At 55.2% G+C, this 19,434-nt stretch overlaps 2 protein-coding genes across 3 annotated transcripts in view; both read right to left on the reverse strand.

The window, feature by feature from the left end:
- Window positions 1-1,876: 1,876 nt before the first annotated feature.
- RABAC1 (Rab acceptor 1) lies at window positions 1,877-4,536 on the reverse strand. Its single transcript, XM_017849804.1, has 5 exons — window positions 4,372-4,536; window positions 3,878-4,090; window positions 3,425-3,522; window positions 2,212-2,313; window positions 1,877-2,128 (listed from the first exon to the last, which is right to left on the reverse strand). Exons 1-5 carry the CDS (start codon window positions 4,425-4,427, stop codon window positions 2,040-2,042), a joined length of 558 nt encoding a protein of 185 aa, XP_017705293.1. The 5' UTR covers window positions 4,428-4,536; the 3' UTR covers window positions 1,877-2,039.
- Window positions 4,537-10,845: 6,309 nt separating this feature from the next.
- Window positions 10,846-19,434, reverse strand: part of LOC108513878 (sodium/potassium-transporting ATPase subunit alpha-3) — a 122,320-nt gene continuing 113,731 nt past the window's right edge. For both annotated transcript variants that reach the window (XM_017849810.1, XM_017849809.1), the window contains 8 exons: window positions 18,713-18,881; window positions 14,641-14,795; window positions 14,438-14,561; window positions 13,691-13,836; window positions 13,051-13,181; window positions 11,935-12,036; window positions 11,511-11,602; window positions 10,846-11,226 (listed from right to left, as the gene is read on the reverse strand). In XM_017849810.1, coding sequence (XP_017705299.1) covers window positions 11,198-11,226; window positions 11,511-11,602; window positions 11,935-12,036; window positions 13,051-13,181; window positions 13,691-13,836; window positions 14,438-14,561; window positions 14,641-14,795; window positions 18,713-18,881 — 948 coding nt within the window. In that variant the 3' untranslated portion in view covers window positions 10,846-11,197. The remainder of the gene's footprint in view (window positions 11,227-11,510; window positions 11,603-11,934; window positions 12,037-13,050; window positions 13,182-13,690; window positions 13,837-14,437; window positions 14,562-14,640; window positions 14,796-18,712; window positions 18,882-19,434) is intronic.

Here is a 19,434-nt window from a genome sequence, read left to right on the forward strand (position 1 = left end):
AATTTAAAAATAAAAATGCAAAAATTAGCCAGGGCTGTTGGTGGGCACCTGTAATCCCAGCTACTCGGGAGGCTGAGGCAGGAGAACAGCTTGAATCTGGGAGGTGGAGGTTACAGTAAGCCGAGATTGTGCCATTGCACTCCAGCCTGGGAGACAGAGACAGACTCCATCTCAAAAAAATAAATAAAAATAAAAAATAAAATCACTTCTCAGGCCCTCTCAGCCACCTCCCTTGTATTCATCCGCCTGGCACTTACCCTCCCAAGTGTGTTTCTCTTTTGTTACTGCTACCACGTGGCAGTCTTCACCTCATGATGAAAGGCAAACTGGACCCAGCACAGTGGCTCATGCCTGTAATCCCAGCACTTTGAGAGGCTGAGGCAGGAAGATTGCTTCAGCCCAGGAGTTTGAGACCAGGCCAGGCAACATAGTGAGACCCTGTCTAATGAAAAGTTTTTTAAAAAATTAGCTGGGTGTGGTGGCATGCGCCTGTGGTCCCAGCTGCTCAGGAGGCTGAGACGGGAGGATCACTTGAGCCCAAGAGGTAGATGCTGCAGTGAGTGGTGGTCACGCCACTGCACTCCAGCCTGGGCCATAAAGTGAGACCCTGTCTCAAAAAAGAAAAGGCAAGAAGAAAACTGGGCTGAACATAGTGGCTCATACCAGTATTCCCAGAACTTTGGGAGGCTGCAGGGGGAGAATCACTTGAGCCCAGGAATTTGAGACCAGCCTGGGAAACAAAGCAAAACCCGTCTCACAAAAGCAAACTGTCTGTCTTTCATCTTATGCAGAGTAAAACCCAAAGCCCTCACAGTGGCCCACAAGGCTCCCGGGCTTTCCCCACTGTCCCCTTCGCTTATTTGCCCAGCCACACCCGCCTCCTGGCTGCCCTTGAGCCTCCTGGCTGCTGCCATCTCCTGGGCTATGCCCCTGTGGCTTCCTCTGCCCCAATTATTCTTCCTCCAAAGGATCTGGGCTGCTCCCTCTCTCAATTTAGGTCTTTGGTGAATGTCACATCACGGAGGCCTTTTCTGGCCACCCTCTTTAACTCGCAACTCACTCCAGAACTTTCTCTGGGCAGAAAAGAGTTAACCTGGCAGGTTCTGCCCCAGACTGCTGTCTTTAGACAGGCCTGGGTGCACAGCTGGTCCTTGGCTGGGAACTTGGGTGTCAGGAGGGGTCTTATCACTTCCTGATAGAGTGGCTCGCTGCATCTATCTAGCCTGTTTGTGCAGGCACAGGCCTTCTTTCTGGGAGCCTGACATTTTGGTATGTGTTGGAGAGAAGGTGCTCTTGTAGCTGTCCCCATGAAACCGAGGGCGCTGAGGCTAGGATCAGAGTGTCCCTGGCTGACATTTCACACATGTCACCATGATCCACTGCTGGAGGAATCAGGTGTGGCCTCTGGAAGGGCATGCCTGGTTCCCTGAGTTCACTCCATGTACCTTTTCTTTTGTCTGACTTGGCTCCATATCCTTTGATGAGAGTAAATCAGAGCTATCAGTGCAATTGCATACTGAGTCCCGAGTCCTAGAGAACCATCAAACCTGGGGTGCTCTCTGATTCCCAAGTCCTAGAGAACCATCAAACCTGGGGTGCTCTCTGATTCCCGAGTCCTAGAGAACCATCAAACCTGGGGTGCTGATTCCCGAGTCCTAGAGAACCATCAAACCTGGGGGTGGTCTCGGGGACCCCCGGCACACTGTCCTTCTCAACTCTTTTCTCCTCCTCAGCACTCACCACCATTGGGCATCCCATTAATATTTTACCTGTTTACCTTATCATCTTGCCCACACCCCAGGTTCCACCCCAACCCTGATCTGTGCAGTATTCCCAGCTCCACCCATAGAGACCCACAGAAGATGCTGGGGGAGTATTTCCTGAATGACACCCGTAACAGCTTTATTTTCAAAGGCGGGATCCCTCCCCGGGCTTGTGATGGGGTGGCACTGTGGGCCCGAGCAGCAGAGCTGTGCAGGACAGGAGTAGGCAGGGGCGGGGCAGCTGGCCAGGGAGGCTGGCAGGTCCCAGAAGACACCTCACACGGGTTCCATCTGCAGCTCCTCCCCGTCCACAGCCTCAATCTGGTGGAAGGCAGCATGGGAGCCGATGACCACCAGGGTGGCTCCTGCAGGAAAGCCAGCAGCTCAGGGCCATGCTCCTGTACCTGGACCCCACCATCCAACCCAGCTGCTCAGACCCTGTACTCACCCAGCACCCAGAAGACGGCCGAGCCCGCACCAGCCAGCCAGAAGAAGGGGAAGGAGATGCCTCCAGCCAGAGCGTATTGATGTGCTGGGCTCACCTCTCGGCCTGGAAGCAGATGGCATTGGAGCGCTGTTCCAACCCTTCATGCACTCTCCCAGAGTAACCCCTGCTGCCCCCCAACAATCCGTATAAGCTCCACGTCCTCGGAATCGAATCCAAACTCCTCATGCCAAGGTCCTCCAGGTCCTGGGGTCACCCTGTTCCCCTGGTGTCCTCACTGCCCTCCAGAACACAGCACACCATCCTCGCCTGCCTCAGCCCCACCCCCTGCCCTCTACCCCACATCCTCCAGGAAGTTCCTGGGATCCCAGCTTCCTGCTCCCTAGACTAAGGCTCTCCTGCTGCAACCCTCACGCAGACCAGGAGTCTCAAACTGGTGGCCCGAGGGCCAAATCTGACCTGTGGATGTGTTTTTTGAGATGTTTTACAAGGATGTGATTTGTGGCTGGCAAAGTGAATGATTTCACATAAAAATACCAACTTCAGGCTTCTCATAGAAGTCTCAGGGATGGGGTCTGCATGCTCTGGTGCCTGTGCTTCAGGCGCTCCCTCCCCCCAAGCCCATCATGCACGTAACTTGCAGGCCTCTGGAGAGCCTGGCCTTCAGGTCTACCTAACTGTCCAATCCCAACTCCCTGACCCCACTCCAAAACTTGATTTTCCCCTGGGGGGAATTTCCCCTGGCACTTTGTTTTCCCAGTGGTCCTTGGTACTAGTCTGGGAACCACATGAAACATAATCCTCAGCTTCCCCAAGTTCCAAGTTCTTTCTGGTCACATCCCAGAAAGCAGGAAAAGAAACGGGAACAGATCTAGGCCAGTGTAAGGTCGCCACCTGGTGTCCAGTGTGGGCACCTGCAGCTGATGTTTGCCGCAGAAAGCGGCAAGGGGAGGAGAGAGAGGGGAGGAGTCATGTGGTTTGAACAGCAGCCAGGTGGAGCCTAGGTTTGAGGAATAGCAATTTGAGGGGGCTGAGACTCGATGGGAGTATCGGTTGTGACTGAGATTTTTAAGGGATCAGGTTTGGGGGATCTAGTGTACATCTAGGCTTGGGCGGACTTGGGTTTTGAAGGACTTGGATTTGGGGTCTGAGGTTTGCATTCCAAAAGACCAAGATTCGAGGGACCAAGGATTCATCTGGGCAGGGGGTTTCTCACCAAAAAGCACAAGCTTGGACTGCAAGGTGCGCAGATAGAGAATGTAACAGGCGCCGAAAAAGACAGCCAGAGCCACCAGCAACATAGGAGACGTCACCCTGGAGGAGGAGTGCAGGGAGGCAGCGGTTAGGCAGCTGGGGCTGGCCAGCCAGGAAGCCCTGGCCTTCTCCACCGGCGGGAGGCAAGCTACATTCTGGAGACCAGGGAGGGCCAGGTGACATTTGGTCACACTGCATCCTGGCCAGGGTGATGGTGGGGTAGGGACCTGGCCCTTTGGTGACAAGGTAGGTCTAGCAGAACCAATCCTTGGGGGCGGGGCCGGCCTGGGCGGTGAGAGGAGGGGCCTGGGCGGTGAGGGGAGGGGCCTGGGCGGTAGTAGCGGGGCCTGGGCGGTGAGAGGAGGGGTCCAGCCGGTCGGGGCTAGTGCGGGTGCAGGGCCTGGGATGCACTCACACGCAGTACAGGATGAGGCCCAGGAACACGAACACATAGTTGCTCTGGTAGTACTCCACGTTGCGTACGAGGCGCTGGCACAGCTCGCCCAGGTTGCGGGGCCGTGAGAAGCGCTGCTGGTCCACGAAGGTGCCCCAGGGCCGGATAGTCGCGCGGCGCCGCTCCAGCCACTCCCGGCCTGCACCGGAGGGAATCAGCTTCGGCAGCAGGGTCCTGCGGGGGGTGGGGCCGGGTCAGTGGTGGACCGGGATGGAGCCCCAGACCCCCGCAAAAGAAGGGGTTTAAGGGGGCCTGGACTCCCTCCCGGGACCCCAGATTATTAGACCGCAGGCGGGGAGGGGGCTAGGGCCCCAGACCCCAGGGTCCCATTAGAGGAGACCCGGGCCAGCACTTGTGCGTGTCGGGGCTGGGACTCCGGGCACTCGAGGGAGGTGGGGGCCGGGGTCCCGGACTCCCGGGCCTTGGGTCCGAGGGCCTAGAGCTGGCTCGCTCACGTGGCGCTCAGCCCTTCCGCCTCGGCATCTTTCTGCTGGTCCTTCTGGGCTGCCATGTCTGCGTCGTGAGGGGTAGAGCTGCTGTAACCAGCCCGGTACCCTGCAGACCCCGCCGGCCCCGCCCGAGGCCGGCCCCACCCAGCGGAGTCGACGTGGCGCCGCTCGGGAGCAGCTGGGGACGGTAGTTCTGCCGCCGATCATTGTGGGAGTTGTAGTCCTGAGGGTGGCTGGGAGGGTGGGCGCCATGATGGCGGTCTGACTCGCAAGACACCTTGGGAGATACAATCCCAGAAAGTGACGGCGCGCGCCTCTGGGCATTGTGGTAGCTGTAGTTTCAGGAGGGTGCAGGTGTGCTGTCAGGAGCGAGGGCGTTATGGGCGCTCTAATGGCAGAAGAGGGTGTTGTGTACTCTCCCAGGGAGGGCACAATGGGGACCGTGCAGAGCTGTCGTTCTGACTCTAGAGGGGATAAAAAAACAACTGGAGGGCTTGCTAAAACAGATTCCTGGGCCCCAGCCCAGATGTTCTCATTCAGCAAGTCTGGGGTGGAGCCCATAATTTGCATTTCTGAGTTCCCAGGTGATGCTGATGCCGCTGGTCCATGGACCACATTTTGAATAGAAAGATTTAAGAGTTTGTGGGAATTGATTCCTTCCTCAAGAGATTGACGCTAGTGAGTGGGCCATGGTTGCTGGAGGGGTATCTGAGGTTGCCCCCTGCCCCACTTTGTGGAGTCCCAAAGATGAATGAGTTGGGACTAGCGACACCTCCGCACCCCCCTACCCCCAAACACACATACCTTTGGACAGCGGTGAGTGAAGTTGGGAAAGAGAAAAGGTTGGGAAGTTTTGTGGGTTTTTTTGAGATGGAGTCTCACTCTTGTTGCCCAGGCTGGAGTGCAATGGCGCAATCTCGGCTCACTGCAACCTCTGCCTCCTGAATTCAAGCGATTCTCCTGCCTCAGCCTCCAAAGTAGCTGGGATTACAGGCGTGCACCACTATGCCCAGCTAATTTTTTGTATTTTTAGTAAAGACGGGGTTTCACCATGTTGACTAGGTTGGTCTCGAACTCCTGACCTTGGGATTCGTCCACCTCAGCCTCCCAAAGTGCTGGGATTACAGGCGTGAGCCACTGTGCCTGGCCCCAAGTGACTCTTTTAGGCCCAGGTCTTGTCTTCCAAGATCTACAGCACTTTAGGGTTTGTGCTTTGAAGCCTGCTGGAAGGCGTTCCCAGAAGGTGTGGGGAAGATGGCCCTGTCCAAGGGGCTGGTGGCGCAATAGGCAGGGAAGCCCTTTGCAAGGGCCCCACTCTTTGGGAAGGGCCCCACACTGAAGATGGAAGAGTTACACTTTGAAGATCAGATTGGCTAGTTACTATTTATTTCCTCTTTGTCACCCCCAGGCTTTTAGTGGAATTGGGATTTCTTTTTCTTTTTTGAGATGGAGTTTCGCTCTGTTGTTCCAGCTGGAGTGCAGTGGCACAATGTCTGCTCATTGCAACCTCCGCCTCCTGGGTTCAAGCGATTCTCCTGCCTCAGCCTCCTAAGTAGCTGGGATTACAGGTGCGTGCCACCATGCCTGGCTAATTTTTGTATTTTTAGTAGAGACGGGGTTTCACCATGTTGGTCAGGCTGGTCTTGAACTCCGACCTCGTGATTCGCCCACCTAAACCTCAGCCTCCTAAAGTGCTGGGATTACAGGCGTGAGCCATCACACCTGGCCTGGAATCAGGTTTTCTAACTAGGGTTCAACCTTGAAAATCCTAGTCTTTTGACTGAAGGGCCGGGTGTGGTGTCTCATACCTGTAATCCCAGCACTTATGGGAGGCCCAGGCGGGCAGATCACTTGAGGTCAGGAGTTCAAGACCAGCCTGGCCAACATGGCGAAAGCCCATCTCCACTAAAAAAAATACACATGCCTGTAATCCCAGCTACTTGGGAGGCTGAGGCAGGAGAATCGTTTGAACCCAGGAGGCGGAGGTCACAGTGAGCCAAGAGCGTGCCACTGCACTTCAGCCTGGGCGACAGAGCAAGACCCTATCTCAAAACAAAATGCCAAACGAGGAGTGCAATTGCACGATTAACCCCGAGCAGGAATGGGGGAGCAGCATCTGAATTCAAAGGGCCAGAGCAGCGGAGGTAGCCCTTGGAAGAACCTCCATGGAAAGACAGAGCTTGGGGAATAGAATTGGGACACAGCTCCAGCTGCCTCTTCCATGGCTGGCTGTGGGAGATCCAGGATTAACTTTTGTTATGAGAGCTATTGGGTTTCCTTATAGGAACTGAATGAAAGCAATTTCATTCCAAAACCCACTGGTCTTTGTTCTGAGCAGAGAATACAGTGGCAGAGGCCTGGAGGTGTCGAACAGTGTGGGCCATGGCAGGAGACGGGGTGGGGGACAGTGGAGTCTGAGGGGCAAGAACATTGCAGGAGGGGCCCTAGGAGTGGGAGGGTGGGGGGGGGGACTTTGAATAAAGGAATTTCAGGAGATGGGGCCTGGACACAGGGGCAATGTGGGACAGGAGGGCCTGAGGCAGATACATCATGAGAGATGGTGAGAGATGGGGTCCCTGAGAGAAGGTGCCTTTGGCAGATGGGCCCTGGATTAAGGGAGTAGGCGGGTGGTGTGCTGGGAGATGAGGGAGCGCCCAAGAAGATTGTGAGTTCCAGGCCAGGTGTGGTGGCTCACGCCTGTAATCCCAGCACTTTGAGAGGCCAAGGTGGGCAGATCACTTAAGGTCAGGAGTTCCTGAGCAGCCTGCCTAACATGGTGAAACCCCATCTTTACTAAACATACAAAAAAAAAAAATTAACTGGACATGATGGTGCACGCCTGTAATCCCAGCTACTCGGAAGGCTGAGTCAGGAGAGTCACTTGAACCCAGGAGGCAGAGGTTGCAGTGAGCTGTTACTGTGCCACTGTACTCCAGCCTGGGTGACAGAATGAGACCCTGTCTCAAAAAAAAAAAAAAAAAAAAAAAAAAAAAAGATAGGTCCCTCCAGCCTGAGGCCTCCTCCCTGCCTCCTGGGATCCCCAAGGAGGATCCCATCCCACGTCTGCTTCCCTCCCTTTCCCCTGTTCTGATTCCACAATCCCATCGCCTGGCGAATTCAAGCTGCTCTGACTTTCGTGGAGTTGAAAACTCTGTGATTAGATGGCTCTGAGATTCCGTGACTTTCAAGCCAGTGCCAGGCTAAGTTCCTGAGGTTTTGCTGGGAGAGCAGGAAGACCTTAGTGCATTCAGCCAGAAACCTGGGGTCACTGTCCCTGCTGTGTGACCTCAAGGAAGGCCCTCCCCTCTCTGGGCCTCAGTCTCTTCCCCTGCACCAGATAGATAAAGCAGTATTTGTGGGTTTCCTAGGAGAGGTCTGGGCTCATGTAGCCCCTACCGGGATCAGACTGTACCCTGGGGTCACGAGGGGTGTCCAGCGCACATGGCCGCTGCTCTCCAACTGCCTTTCCCCCTCAGATTTGGGAGCTTCTCCCTCAGCCATTGTCTTGTGCGGTGGGTGTGTACATGCACTTGCACACTCACCCACTCACACTTGCGCTCAGCATCCTGGCCACCCAGACACTGGCATTGGAAGGCAGGTAGGCCCAGGGCCAGCACCAGCCCCTCCTCTGACTTGCCTCCCTGGGCTATGTTAGGAAGACTGCCTCGAGAGAAATGGATTCACTGCCCCACCAAGGTGGCGAAAATGAAAATGAAAAGGACTGACAATTCCCAGTGGAGAGGGGATATCGAGCAGCTGCTGCTTCCTTACGCTGTTGGACACAGAATGGCACTCGAACTTTGGAAAAGGTCTGGCAGCATCCATGAAACCTAAACATAGTCTATCCCATGAACCAGCGATTCCACTACCAGGCACGTGCGTACCCAACAGAGTACACATCTGTCATTAAAAGACACAACTAGAGGGCTGGGCGAGGTGGCTCACGCCTGTAATCCCAGCACTTTGGGAGGCCAAGGCGGGCAGATCATGAGGTCAGGAGTTCGAAACCAGCCTGACCAACGTGGTGAAACCCCATCTCTACTAAAAATATAAAAATTAGCTGGGTGTGGTGGTGCATGCCTATAGTCCCAGCTACTCGGGAGGCTGAGGCAGGGGAATCACTTGAATCCGGGAGGCAGAGATTTCAGTGAGCCGAGATCGTGCCACTGTACTCCAGCCTGGCAACAGAGCAAGATTCTGTTTCAAAAAAAAAAAGACACAACTAGAGGGCTGGACGCGGTGGCTCGTGCCTGTGGCTCTCAGCACTTTAGGAAGCTGAGGTGGGTGGATCACTTTTTTTTTTTTGAGACAGAGTTTCATTCTTGCCCAGGCTGGAGTGCAATGGCGCGATCTCAGCTCGCTGGAACCTCCACTTTCCGGGTTCAAGCAATTCTTCTGCCCCAGCCTCCCAAGTAGCTGGGATTACAGGCATGCACCACCACGCTTGGATAATTTTGTATTTTTAGTAGAGACAGGGTTTCTCCATGTTGGTCAGGCTGGTCTCGAACTCCCGACCTCAGGTGATCGGCCTGCCTCAGCCTCCCAAAGTGCTGTGATTACAGGCATGAACCACCGCACCCAGCTGTTTTGTTTTTTTCTTTTTAGATGGGGTCTCACTCTGTCACCCAGGCTGAAGTGCAGGGGCGTGACCTCAGCTCACTGCAACCTCCACCTCCCAGGTTCCAGTGATTCTCCTGCTTCAGCCTCCTGAGTAGCTGGGATTACAGGTGCCTGCCACCACACCCGGCTAGTTTTTGTATTTTTAGTAGAGATGGTTTCACCGTGTTGGTGGGTGGATCACTTGAGGTCAGGAGTTTGAGACCAGCCTGGCCAACATGGCAAAACCCAGTCTCTACTAAAAATACAAAAACTAGCCGGGCGTGGTGGCAGGCACCTGTAGTCCCAGCTACTTGGGAGGCTGAGGCAGGAGAATTGCTTGAACCTGGGAGGTGAAGGTTGCAGTGAGCTGAGATGGTGCCACTGCACTCCAGCCTGGGCGGCAAAGCAAGACTCCGTTTCAAAACAAAAAACAAAACAAAACAAAAAACCGACATGACTAGAATGTTCCTGTCCCTAGCAGCACCAATTGTAATAGCCCCAAACTGGAAACCCCAAAGTCCCTCAACAGGAGAATAGACAAGTTGTGTTATAGTCCCACAGTGGAATGATAAGGAAGGGGCCACAGATACAGGTGACAATATGAATGACTCCTATAGACATAATGCTGAGAACAAGGAGCCAGATACAGAGATGACATGCTGTAAGGTTTCGTTTGTATGAAGCTCAAGAACAGGCACAACTGATGTGTGGTGACAGAAACCAGATCAGCNGCTCTGTCGCCCAGGCTGGAGATCAGGTGCCGGATCTCGGCTCAGTGCAAGCTCCAGCTCCCGTGGTTACGCCATTCTCCTTCCTCAGCCTCCCAAGTAACTGGGATTATAGATGAGTGCCACCACGCCCGGCTATTTTTTTTGTATTTGTAGTAGAGACGGGGTTTCACCATGTTGGCCAGGCTGGTCTCGTACTCCTGACCTCAAGTGACCTGCCCGCCTCGGCCTCCCAAAGTGCTGGGATTACAGGCTTGAGCCACCGCGCCCGGCCTTTTTTTTTTTTTGAGACGGAGTCTCGCTTTGTCACCCAGGCTGGAGTGCAGTAGTGCGATCTCGGCTCACTGCAAGCTCTGCCTCTCAGGTTCACGCTATTCTCCTGCCTCAGCCTCCCAAGTAACTGGGATTATAGATGAGTGCCACCACGCCCGGCTATTTTTTTTGTATTTGTAGTAGAGACGGGGTTTCACCATGTTGGCCAGGCTGGTCTCGTACTCCTGACCTCAAGTGACCTGCCCGCCTGGGCCTCCCAAAGAGCCGAGATTACAGGCGGGAGCCATGGCACCTGGCCTGCAGATGCAACTTTTAAAATCATTGAGCTGTAGCCTTAAGATGTGTGCACTTCACTGTATGAAAGTTTATCTCAACAAAATGAGAGAACAGCGTAGTTACCTAGAACTTTGGACAGCCTTGGTTCAAATCCCAGATTTGTCTCTTCTTAGCTGTGTGCAAATCACTTCTCCTCTCTGTGCATATTTAATGTGCACCTTGTGCAGAGTGCTTAGAAATGGGCAGAGCACATAGCGGGCACTCAGTGAATCACTGTCATCACCATCATCATCAGCATTGTGTCCCCTGGGTCCTACTCCTATAGGAGAGGCTCCCAGTCACCATCCCACGTCTGCTTCCCTCCCTTTCCCCTGTTCTGATTCCACAATCCCATCGCCTGGCGAATTCAAGCTGTTCTGACTTTCGTGGAGTTGAAAACTCCGTGATTAGATGGCTCTGAGATTCCGTGACTTTCAAGCCAATGCCAGGCTAAGTTCCTGAGGTTTTGAGAATCGCCTGGCAACGTGCCCCAGCAGAGGGGACGCCATCCCTGCCATCCCGGCCGCAGTCCCTGTCCAGAAAGCAGGCATGACACACACACTGCTTCTCTCTCCCCACTGATATATTTGATAATTGTCCAGAACCAGAGACAGTATCAGCCAAGGGGCTGAAAGGGAGTAAAAAAGAGCCCAGGGAGGTGGCTGGGGCCGGAGGAATGGATAGAGGGGTGAGGAAAGGGAGAGAAACTGACACAGAAAGAGAGGAGAGAGGCGGGGGGGGCAGGGGAGAGAAGCCAGCCAGAGTGGGGGTGTCAGAAGATAGTGGAGGGGTGGGGCCAAGGTGGGGCCATGGGGAGAGAGGGCTCCTCCCCGCAGAATACAAAATGGGGGGGACTGGCAGGGGCGGTCCTAGGCCTGGAGGACAGGGAAGAGACGGGCGATGTGGTGGGGCTGAGGTCAGTAGTAGGTTTCCTTCTCCACCCAACCTGGAGAGACAAAGAAGGAAAGAAAGAGACAGAGTAAGAGATGGAAAGAGACAGGCAAAGCGAGCCACCCAGCAGAGAGAGGGACAGAGAGGGAGAGAGACAAGGAAACCACACAGACAGAGACCCGTGAGAAGACAGAGCGGAGGCCCAGAAAGGTGGGAAGAGAGAGAAGAGTGGGAACTGGGCGGCAGAGCCATCCAGCAGGGTGAGGGGAGCCTCGGACCAGCTGCCTGAGACCCTGCTGTCCCCCGCCCCACCTTGGCCGCCTTGTCGAGCCCCCTCACCCCCTGGGTTCCTGCGCAGGATGAGTTTGCGGATTTCGTCGTAGACGAAGATGAGGAAACTGTAGGGGAAGGCACAGAACCACCAGCTGGGCCTGCGGAGGGGAGAGCAGGAGGGCTTGAGTGCGGGGCCCTAACGAGAGACAGAGCTTCAGGCGAAAGGAGGGGACGTGGCGGGGACGCGGTGGGGCAGTCTCCTTGGACCCTTTGTGCTCACAGGTGGAGGGTGCCCTGGGTACGGCTGGGGCCTGGGGTCTGCGGAGTAACCCATGGTAGGAGCAGCCCATGGGGGAGACTTGGTGGCATCAGAATGGGGACTGCAGTGGGGACACCAGGGGAGGTGGGGCCTGAGGTTCAGGCTGAGTCTAAGGGAAGGCTCCGTGGCAGGCACTGGTGTGGGCAGGGCTGGGGGCAGCGGGGCACTCACTTGAGAGGGTACATGCGCAGGGCCACATCCATGCCGGGGCAGTAGGACAGGAAGGCAGCCAGGGCCGTCTCCTCAAACAGCCCAAAGATCAGGATCTTGTTCCTGGAGGCACAGAAGGGCAGAGCTGGGCCCAGAGAGCACCCACCCTGCACCTGCCACCCCGCAGAGACAGGGAGAGGCACAGTGCAGACACCCAGAGACAGCAGCACAGACACAGAGACAGAGGCAGAGACACAGGAAGAGAGACAGAGATGGGGAGACATGCCCCGACAGAGAGAGACAAACATAGAAACAGAGCAATGGTGACACAGAAAGAGACAGAAAGGCAGGGACACAGAGACAGACGCAGAGACAGGGACAGACACAGAGACAGACACAAAGGTGGACAGACACAGAGATAGGGACAGACACAGAGAAGCACTGGTATAAAAAGAAAAGGACAGGAGCACCTCCACCACACACAGAGGCTGAGAGAGAATCAAGGACACACAGGACCCCTTGAGAGAAAATCAGTGCAGTGGCAAAACCCAAAACGGGCTGGGCATGGTGGCTCACACTTGTAATCCTAACACTCTGGGAGACTGAGGCGGGTAGATTGCCTGAGCTCAGGAGTTTGAGACCAGCCTGGGCAACATGGCAAAACTCTACTAAACATACAAAACATTAGCCGAGCCTGGTGGTGCACACCTGTAATCCCAGCTACTTGGGAGGCTGAGGCACGAGAATTGTTTGAACTCAGGAGGTGGAGGTTGCAGTGAGCTGAGATCGTGCCACTGCACTCTAGCCTGGGCAACAGAGCAAGACTCTGTCTCTAAATAAATAAACAAATAAACAAACAAATAAAAATTAGCCATATATGATGGTGCACACCTGTAGTCTCAGCTACTCAGGAGCCTGAGGTGGGAGGCTCACTTGAGCCCAGTAGGTCGAGGCTCCAGTGAGCTATGTATGATTGCACCACTGAACTCCAGTCTGGGTGACAGAATGAGACCCTGCCTCAACAAAACAACAAAAAACCAAAGCAAGGACACAAGAGGAAGTACACAGACAGACAGACAGACAGGCACTCGGACAGGACGGATGGCTGTACAGCTGCCGTGTGCCCCCAGCCCTCACTTCATGCCCTGCTGGAAGACCGAGTTCCTCCGGGTCTTGCAGATGATCAGATCGGCCCACTGGACGACTACGATGCTCACAAAGAAGGCCGTGTGGCAGGTGAACTCCACCACCTTCCTCTGCTCGTATGTCTGCAGGAGCGGTGACCGGGGCATGGTACGTCAGTTGGTGGCACTGCAGCCCTAGCCGCCACCCTGACGTTCCGGTGCTCTTTGCCCCACCCCATCCTGCATGGGGTCCCCAGGGCCTCAGGTGTGTCTTCCTTCTGTGGGCTCATAGTCCCAAGGGAGGAGGCAGGAGATGTACAAGAAAGGAGAAAGGTTAATGGTGACCTCACCGTCCACCAGGGGCCAGGAGGATGAGGACCCTGTGGTCCTCCCAAGGATAGACAGCAGCTGGAATTTGAAGGGACAGACAGAGGCAGGGAAGAAGGCCCAGCAGGGCAGAGAGCTCAGGCAGTGGGAGACAAGGCTCCAGATGGGCTGGGCAGGGGCATCCAGGAAGCCCCAAGTGCCCAGCAAAGGCCTTGACACTGCCATGGGGGACTGAGGAGCCATCGTAGGAAGTGGCCATGCATGGCTGGGACAGCTCGCCCGGGGATCTTATGGTGGGTAGGAACACAGCACCCTGCCCCACTCACCCACTGCTGCCCGTAACTGTCCTCCAGGTCGTTGACAGTGCGGTCATCCCAGTTTAGCCGGATGCCCACCAGGTTGCCAGGCAAGAAGCCATTTTCTGCCAGGATCACAAAGTAAGAGAAGAAACCACCGAGAGCCTGGATCATTCCTGGAAGGAGAGAGGAAGCAGAGGAGAGGCTCAGGTTGGGGCCGGCAGCCAGCCCAGGGCACCTCGGAGGGCCCAGAAGCCCCCTTGGAGAGGGAAGTGTGCCCCTCTGGCCGTTATCTGGACACCGGTTCCCAGAGGGTGACCTGAGGTCTCACTTGGTGGTGAGGCCCTGAGATGGATGGGCCACCTGGGACAGGGGCTTTGGAGGGGGGGCTCTCCCAGAGGGATAACCCGGAGCCCCTCTCCCACCCAACCCAGGTCACCTAAACATCATGAATTCTTGGGGGATCCCCAGCTTGAGCTCCCAACACAGGAATGACCTCCCTGGGCCTAGGACCACCGCCATGAAGCCTCTGCTTGCTGGGACAGCTCCCAAGTGTGGCTGCTTCACACACCTCTGGGGCTCTGCACACATCAGCAGCAGAGAGGAGGAGGTGGAGAAGGATGGGGTGCAGACCCCGCCCTCAGATAGCTCACTGGCTGGTCCTGTCCACGTCTGCTCCCCTGAGTCAACACCAGGGTCCCAAGCACCCACGGTGGGCCAGGCACTGCTCTAGGCCTGGCATTGGGCCATAAGGAGATGGAGTCCCCGGTGCCTCACCGATCTGCCCATAGGCCATGCTGATGAGTCTCTCATTGACCAACTTGTCCGTCCGCGGGTTCCTGGGCTGTCTCTTCATGATGTCGCTTTCAGCAGCCTCGTATGCCAGTGAGATGGCAGGGACCTGGGTGGAAGAGGCCAGGTGAGCCGGGAAGGGGAGGACTCCACCCTCCTGGGCCCCAAGGGTGGCCGCCAGGGCTCACCATGTCGGTGCCCAGGTCGATGCAGAGGATGGTGATGGTACCCAGGGGCAGCGGGATGTTGGCCATGATGAACAGCAGGAAGGGCGTGATCTCTGGGATGTTGCTGGTCAGGGTGTAGGCGATGGACTTCTTCAGGTTGTCAAAGATCAGGCGGCCTGTGGCACGGGCGGGCTCAGAGCAGGCACCCATCCAGGGAGCTCCACTCCCTCTGTCCCTCCTCCGCCCCATCCAGCGTCCTTTTCTACCTCCTAGCCCACCCACCATTTTTTTCTTTTTGGGACAGGGTCTCACTCTGTTGCCCAGGCTGCGGGGCAGTGGCACGATCAGGGCTCACTGCAACCTCGACTCCCAGGCTCAAGTGATCCTCCCACCTCAGCCTCCCGTGTAGCTGAGACTACAGGCATGTGCCACCACGTCCAGCCAATTTTTGTATTTTAGTAGAGACAGGGTCTCACCACTTTGCCTAGGCTTGTCTCTAATTTCTGGGCCGTGATTCCACCTTGGCCTCCCAAAATGCTGGGATTACAGGCATGAATCTCCACACCCGGCCTCTCACCCACCCACCTTTCCACATAAACATCCAACCACATCGCCTTTGTCGAAACATTCTGAAAATAACCACTTTGGAAGATGGTTTGGGAGTTTCTATCAAACAACCCCCACCCCACTGACCCAGTAATCTGACTCTTAGGTTTTATACCCGAGAGAGAGGAGGACTGTTTATGCCCAGCAAAAAGCAAGTACAAGAATGTTCATCATAGCACCACTCATCACACTCAAAAGCCAGAGTCAACCTCATGTCCATCAACAGGTGAGGGATGAATAAACCACTGTTGCACTCTAGCCTGGGCAACAGAGTGAGACCTTTCTCTAAATAAATGAACAAGTAAAATGATTAGCCCATAAACAATGAGGTCAATCATTAAGAAAGAACAGGCCGCACGAGGTGGCTCACACCTGTAATCCCAGCACTTTGGGAGGCTGAGGCAGGTGGATCATGAGGTCAGGAGATCAAGACCATTCTGGCCAACATGGTGAAACCCCATCTCTACTAAAACACAAAAAATGAGCTGGGCATGGTGGCGCACGCCTGTAGTTCCAGCTACATGGGAGGCTGAGGCAGAAGAATTGCTTGAAGCTGGGAGGCGGAGGTTGCAGTGAGCTGAGATCACGCCATTGCACTCCAGCCTGGCAACAGAGCAAGACTTTGTCAAAAAAAAAAAGAGAGAGAGAGAAAGGAAAGAAGGAGGGAAGGAAGGAAGGGAGGGAGGGAAGAAGAAGGAAGGAAGGAAGGAAGGAAGGGAGGGAGGGAGGGAGGGAGGGAGGGGCAGGCTGCCTGCGGTGTGGCTGTTTTGATAGCTTTGATGGCTCTTGCGTAGCAATAAGAGCTTCGGCCACTCCCACCTGATATTCTCGTTCCCTGCATTGTGCTCTTCTCCACAAACTAGTGGTTTCTCGTCCTAAAATATTTATGGATGAAACGATGACTTAAATGCACATCAGCATAATCCAGTGTGTGTTCCAGGGGGTGGGGAAGAAACAAGGTGTGCCGTGCGCTGATGGCTGCTGCAGCTGGGATGGAGGCGCAGGCAGGGGCCCACTGTGCCTTTGCTCTACTTTTGGGTATATCTGGAATGCCCTCTGATGGAAGTTATTTTGTTTGTTTGTTTGTTTGAGACAGGGTCTCGGATCTCTATCTCCCAGGCTGGAGGGCAGTGGCACCATCATGGCTCATGGCAGCCTCGACCACCCAGGCTCAAGTGATCCTCCTGCCTCAGCCCCCCGAGTCGCTGAGACTACAGGTGTGTGCCACCACGCCCTGCTAATTTTTTAAATTTTCTGTAGAGACGAGGTCTTAATTTGTTGTACAGGCAGGTCTTGAACTCTTGGGCTCAAGCAATTCTCCCGCCTTGGTCTCCCAAAGTGCTGGGATTACAGGCGTGAGCCCCCGTGCCTGGCCCCTGACAGAAGTTAGACATTTCTTCCCTCCCTTCAGAGAGGCCTTCCATGTCCACCCCATCTGGGCAGGACTCTCATTATTATCTATTGCAGCGACCTGCTTTCTTCTGGGCATATATCACAATTTGTAATTATGTATCTGTTAACTTGTTTAAGGCTGTCTCTCCAGCCCCAAGAGAACAGGGATGGTGCCTGCTCTGCTCACAGCTGCCTCCCAGCTTCCAGCATGATGCACAAGATTCGGAAGGAGCGGATGGCTGTATCTGAGACAGTGTGTGTACTGTGTATGCATAAGATGCCTTGGGGAGGCCAGGCGTGGTGGCTTACACCTGTAATCCCAGCAAATTGGGAGGCCAAGGTGGGAGGATTGCCTGGCCGGGTAAGGTGGCTCACACCTGCCATCCCAGCACTTTGGGAGGCCGAGGTGTGGGGATCACTTCAGGTCAGCAGATCAAGACCAGCCTGGCTAATATGGTGAAACCCCATCTCTACTAAAAATACAAAAATTAGCTTGGTGTGGTGGCATGCACCTGTAATTCTAGCTACTCGGGAGGCTGAAGCAGGAGAATCGCTTGAACCCAGGAGGTGGAGGTTACAGTGAGCCTAGATTGGGTGCCTGTACTCCAGCCTGGGAAACAGAGCAAGACTCTGTCTCAAAAAATAAAAGACTAGCCTGGGAAACATGGTGAAACCCCATCTCTACAAAATCTTAAAAATCAGCCAGGTGTGGTGGTGCATACCTGTAGTCTCAGCTACTTAGGGGCCTGAGGCAGGAGGATCGATTAAGTCCAGGAGGTGGAGGCTGCAGTGAGCCGTGATTGTGCCACTGCACTCCATCCTGGGCGACAGATTGAGACCCTATCCCTGCCCCCACTCCCCCCAAAAAGATGTCTCCTGGGGGGATAAGAAGATGTTAACCATGGTTTCCTCTGGGACATAGGAAACAAGGGCTAAGGACATTTAATCTGTTACTCTGGGCTCAGCTTTGCTGTTTGAATTCTCTTTTACCATAAACTACTTTTTACACTAGAGACATTTCAAATAGGAGAGAGAAATTGCAAGAAAATCCACCAAGGCATGAATCGTGATTATTTCTGGATGGCGAGGTTATGGGTAATTTAATTCCAATTTTTTTCCTGAATGCCTTTTTGCATTTGTTTATAATTATCATGAATTAATTTGATGATCAGAATAAATCTGAATGTGAACCAGCCCTTCTGTGGCCTCTTCTGGGCCTGTCAGGAGGTGGTGCCTGTGGGCTCTACGGCCCGGGCTCCCAGTGCCCCCACCTCAGCAGCAACACCAGCCTCAGACCCAGTCCCTCACACCGCCTTGCCTGTGTACCAGCTCCTCTGCCTGTGACTCCCTGGCACTAGTCTACGTGGACATCACAGCATGGCCCCTGACTTGGCTCAGCCATCCCTGTACACTCTGGGAAGCTCCCTTGACCTGCAGCCCAGGTTGGCAGAGAGGCCCACTGAGGCCTCCCCCAGGGTCCCTGACTTCCCTCTGGTTTGGCTTGAGAATTTTTTTTTTTCTTTTTTTTTTTGAGACGGAGTCTTGCTCAGTTGCCCAGGCTGGAGTTCAGTGGCACGATCTCGGCACACTGCAAGCTCTGCCTCCTGGGTTCACACCATTCTCCTGCCTCAGCCTCCTGAGTAACTGGGATTACAGGCGCACACCACCATGCCTGGCTAATTTTTTGTATTTTTAGTAGAGACGGGGTTTCACCAGGGGTGTTAGCCAGGATGTTCTCGATCTCCTGACCTTGTGATCCGCCTGCCTCAGCCTCCCAAAGCGCTGGGATTACAGGTGTGAGCCACTGCGCCCAGCCGATAATATTTTTAAAAAGTCTCCAAGTCAGCTTCACCCACCAGATGGTACCTGGGCTGGATGATGCGGGGACCCTGAAATATGTCAGCTCAGTCCTGCCCAGGGGAGCTTCTGACCCCACAGGGAAGGAAGACAGAAAAGGACAGTCTCAAGCTCCTCCAGGGCCAAGGGGGCTGTGGTCTCTGCCACACATCCCCCTGCAGCCCTGGCCAGTTCCCCTTGCTGGTCTCAGGCCTCTGTCAGTGACCCTGGTCTCCAGGGCCAGCCCTGGCCAACTCACCCTCCTCTACCCCTGTGACAATGGAGGCAAAGTTGTCGTCCAATAGGATCATGTCGGCTGCCTGCTTGGAGACATCCGAGCCAGCGATGCCCATGGCCACCCCAATGTCGGCCTTCTTCAAAGCGGGGGAGTCGTTCACACCATCCCCGGTCACAGCCACAATTGCACCCTGGAGGGAGAGAGGGTAAGGATGACACCCAGAGGCCAGGCCCCAGAGTCTCCTCCCTCAGATCCAGAAGCCCAAGACCCCAGCCCTGTTCTCCTTCAGAGCCAGGAGTTCAGGTCCCCAACCTCCTCTTCCCCTCAGACTTAGGAGTTCAGGCCCGCAGACCTTCCTCCCTCAGACCCGGTCGTCCAGACCCCCAGACCCTCTTCCCTCAGACCCAGGGGTCTAGGCCCCCAGCCTCCTTCTCCCTCAGACCCAGGGTCCAGACCCCAGACCCTCTTCCCTCAGACCCAGGAGTCCAGGCCCCAGCCTCTCCTCCCTCAGACCCAAGGGTCCAAGCCCCCAGACCCTCCTCCCTCAGATGGAAAGGTCCAGGCCCCCAACCCCTTCTCCCTCAGACCCAGGAATCCAGGCCCCAAGCCCCTCCTCTTTCAGACCCAAGGGTCCAGACCCCCAGCCACCTCCTCCCTGAGACCCAGGAGTCCGGGCCGCCAGCCCCTCCTCCCTCAGACCCAGGAGTCCAGGACCCCAGCCCCTCCTCTTTCAGACCCAAGGG

Source organism: Rhinopithecus bieti, unplaced genomic scaffold (assembly GCF_001698545.2).
Source record: "Rhinopithecus bieti isolate Rb0 unplaced genomic scaffold, ASM169854v2 scaffold_33065, whole genome shotgun sequence".
Classification (NCBI taxonomy): Eukaryota; Metazoa; Chordata; class Mammalia; order Primates; family Cercopithecidae; genus Rhinopithecus; species Rhinopithecus bieti.

Coding starts and splice junctions, on each gene's coding strand:
- RABAC1 (XM_017849804.1), bottom strand. CDS start 4,427: ATGGCAGCCCAGAAGGACCAGCAGAAAGATGCCGAGGCGGAAGGGCTG. Junction 4,091..4,371: donor GCGGAAGGGCTGAGCGCCAC/GTGAGCGAGCCA, acceptor CACCCCCCGCAG/GACCCTGCTGCCGAAGCTGA. Junction 2,314..3,424: donor GTCCAAGCTTGTGCTTTTTG/GTGAGAAACCCC, acceptor ATCTGCTTCCAG/GCCGAGAGGTGAGCCCAGCA.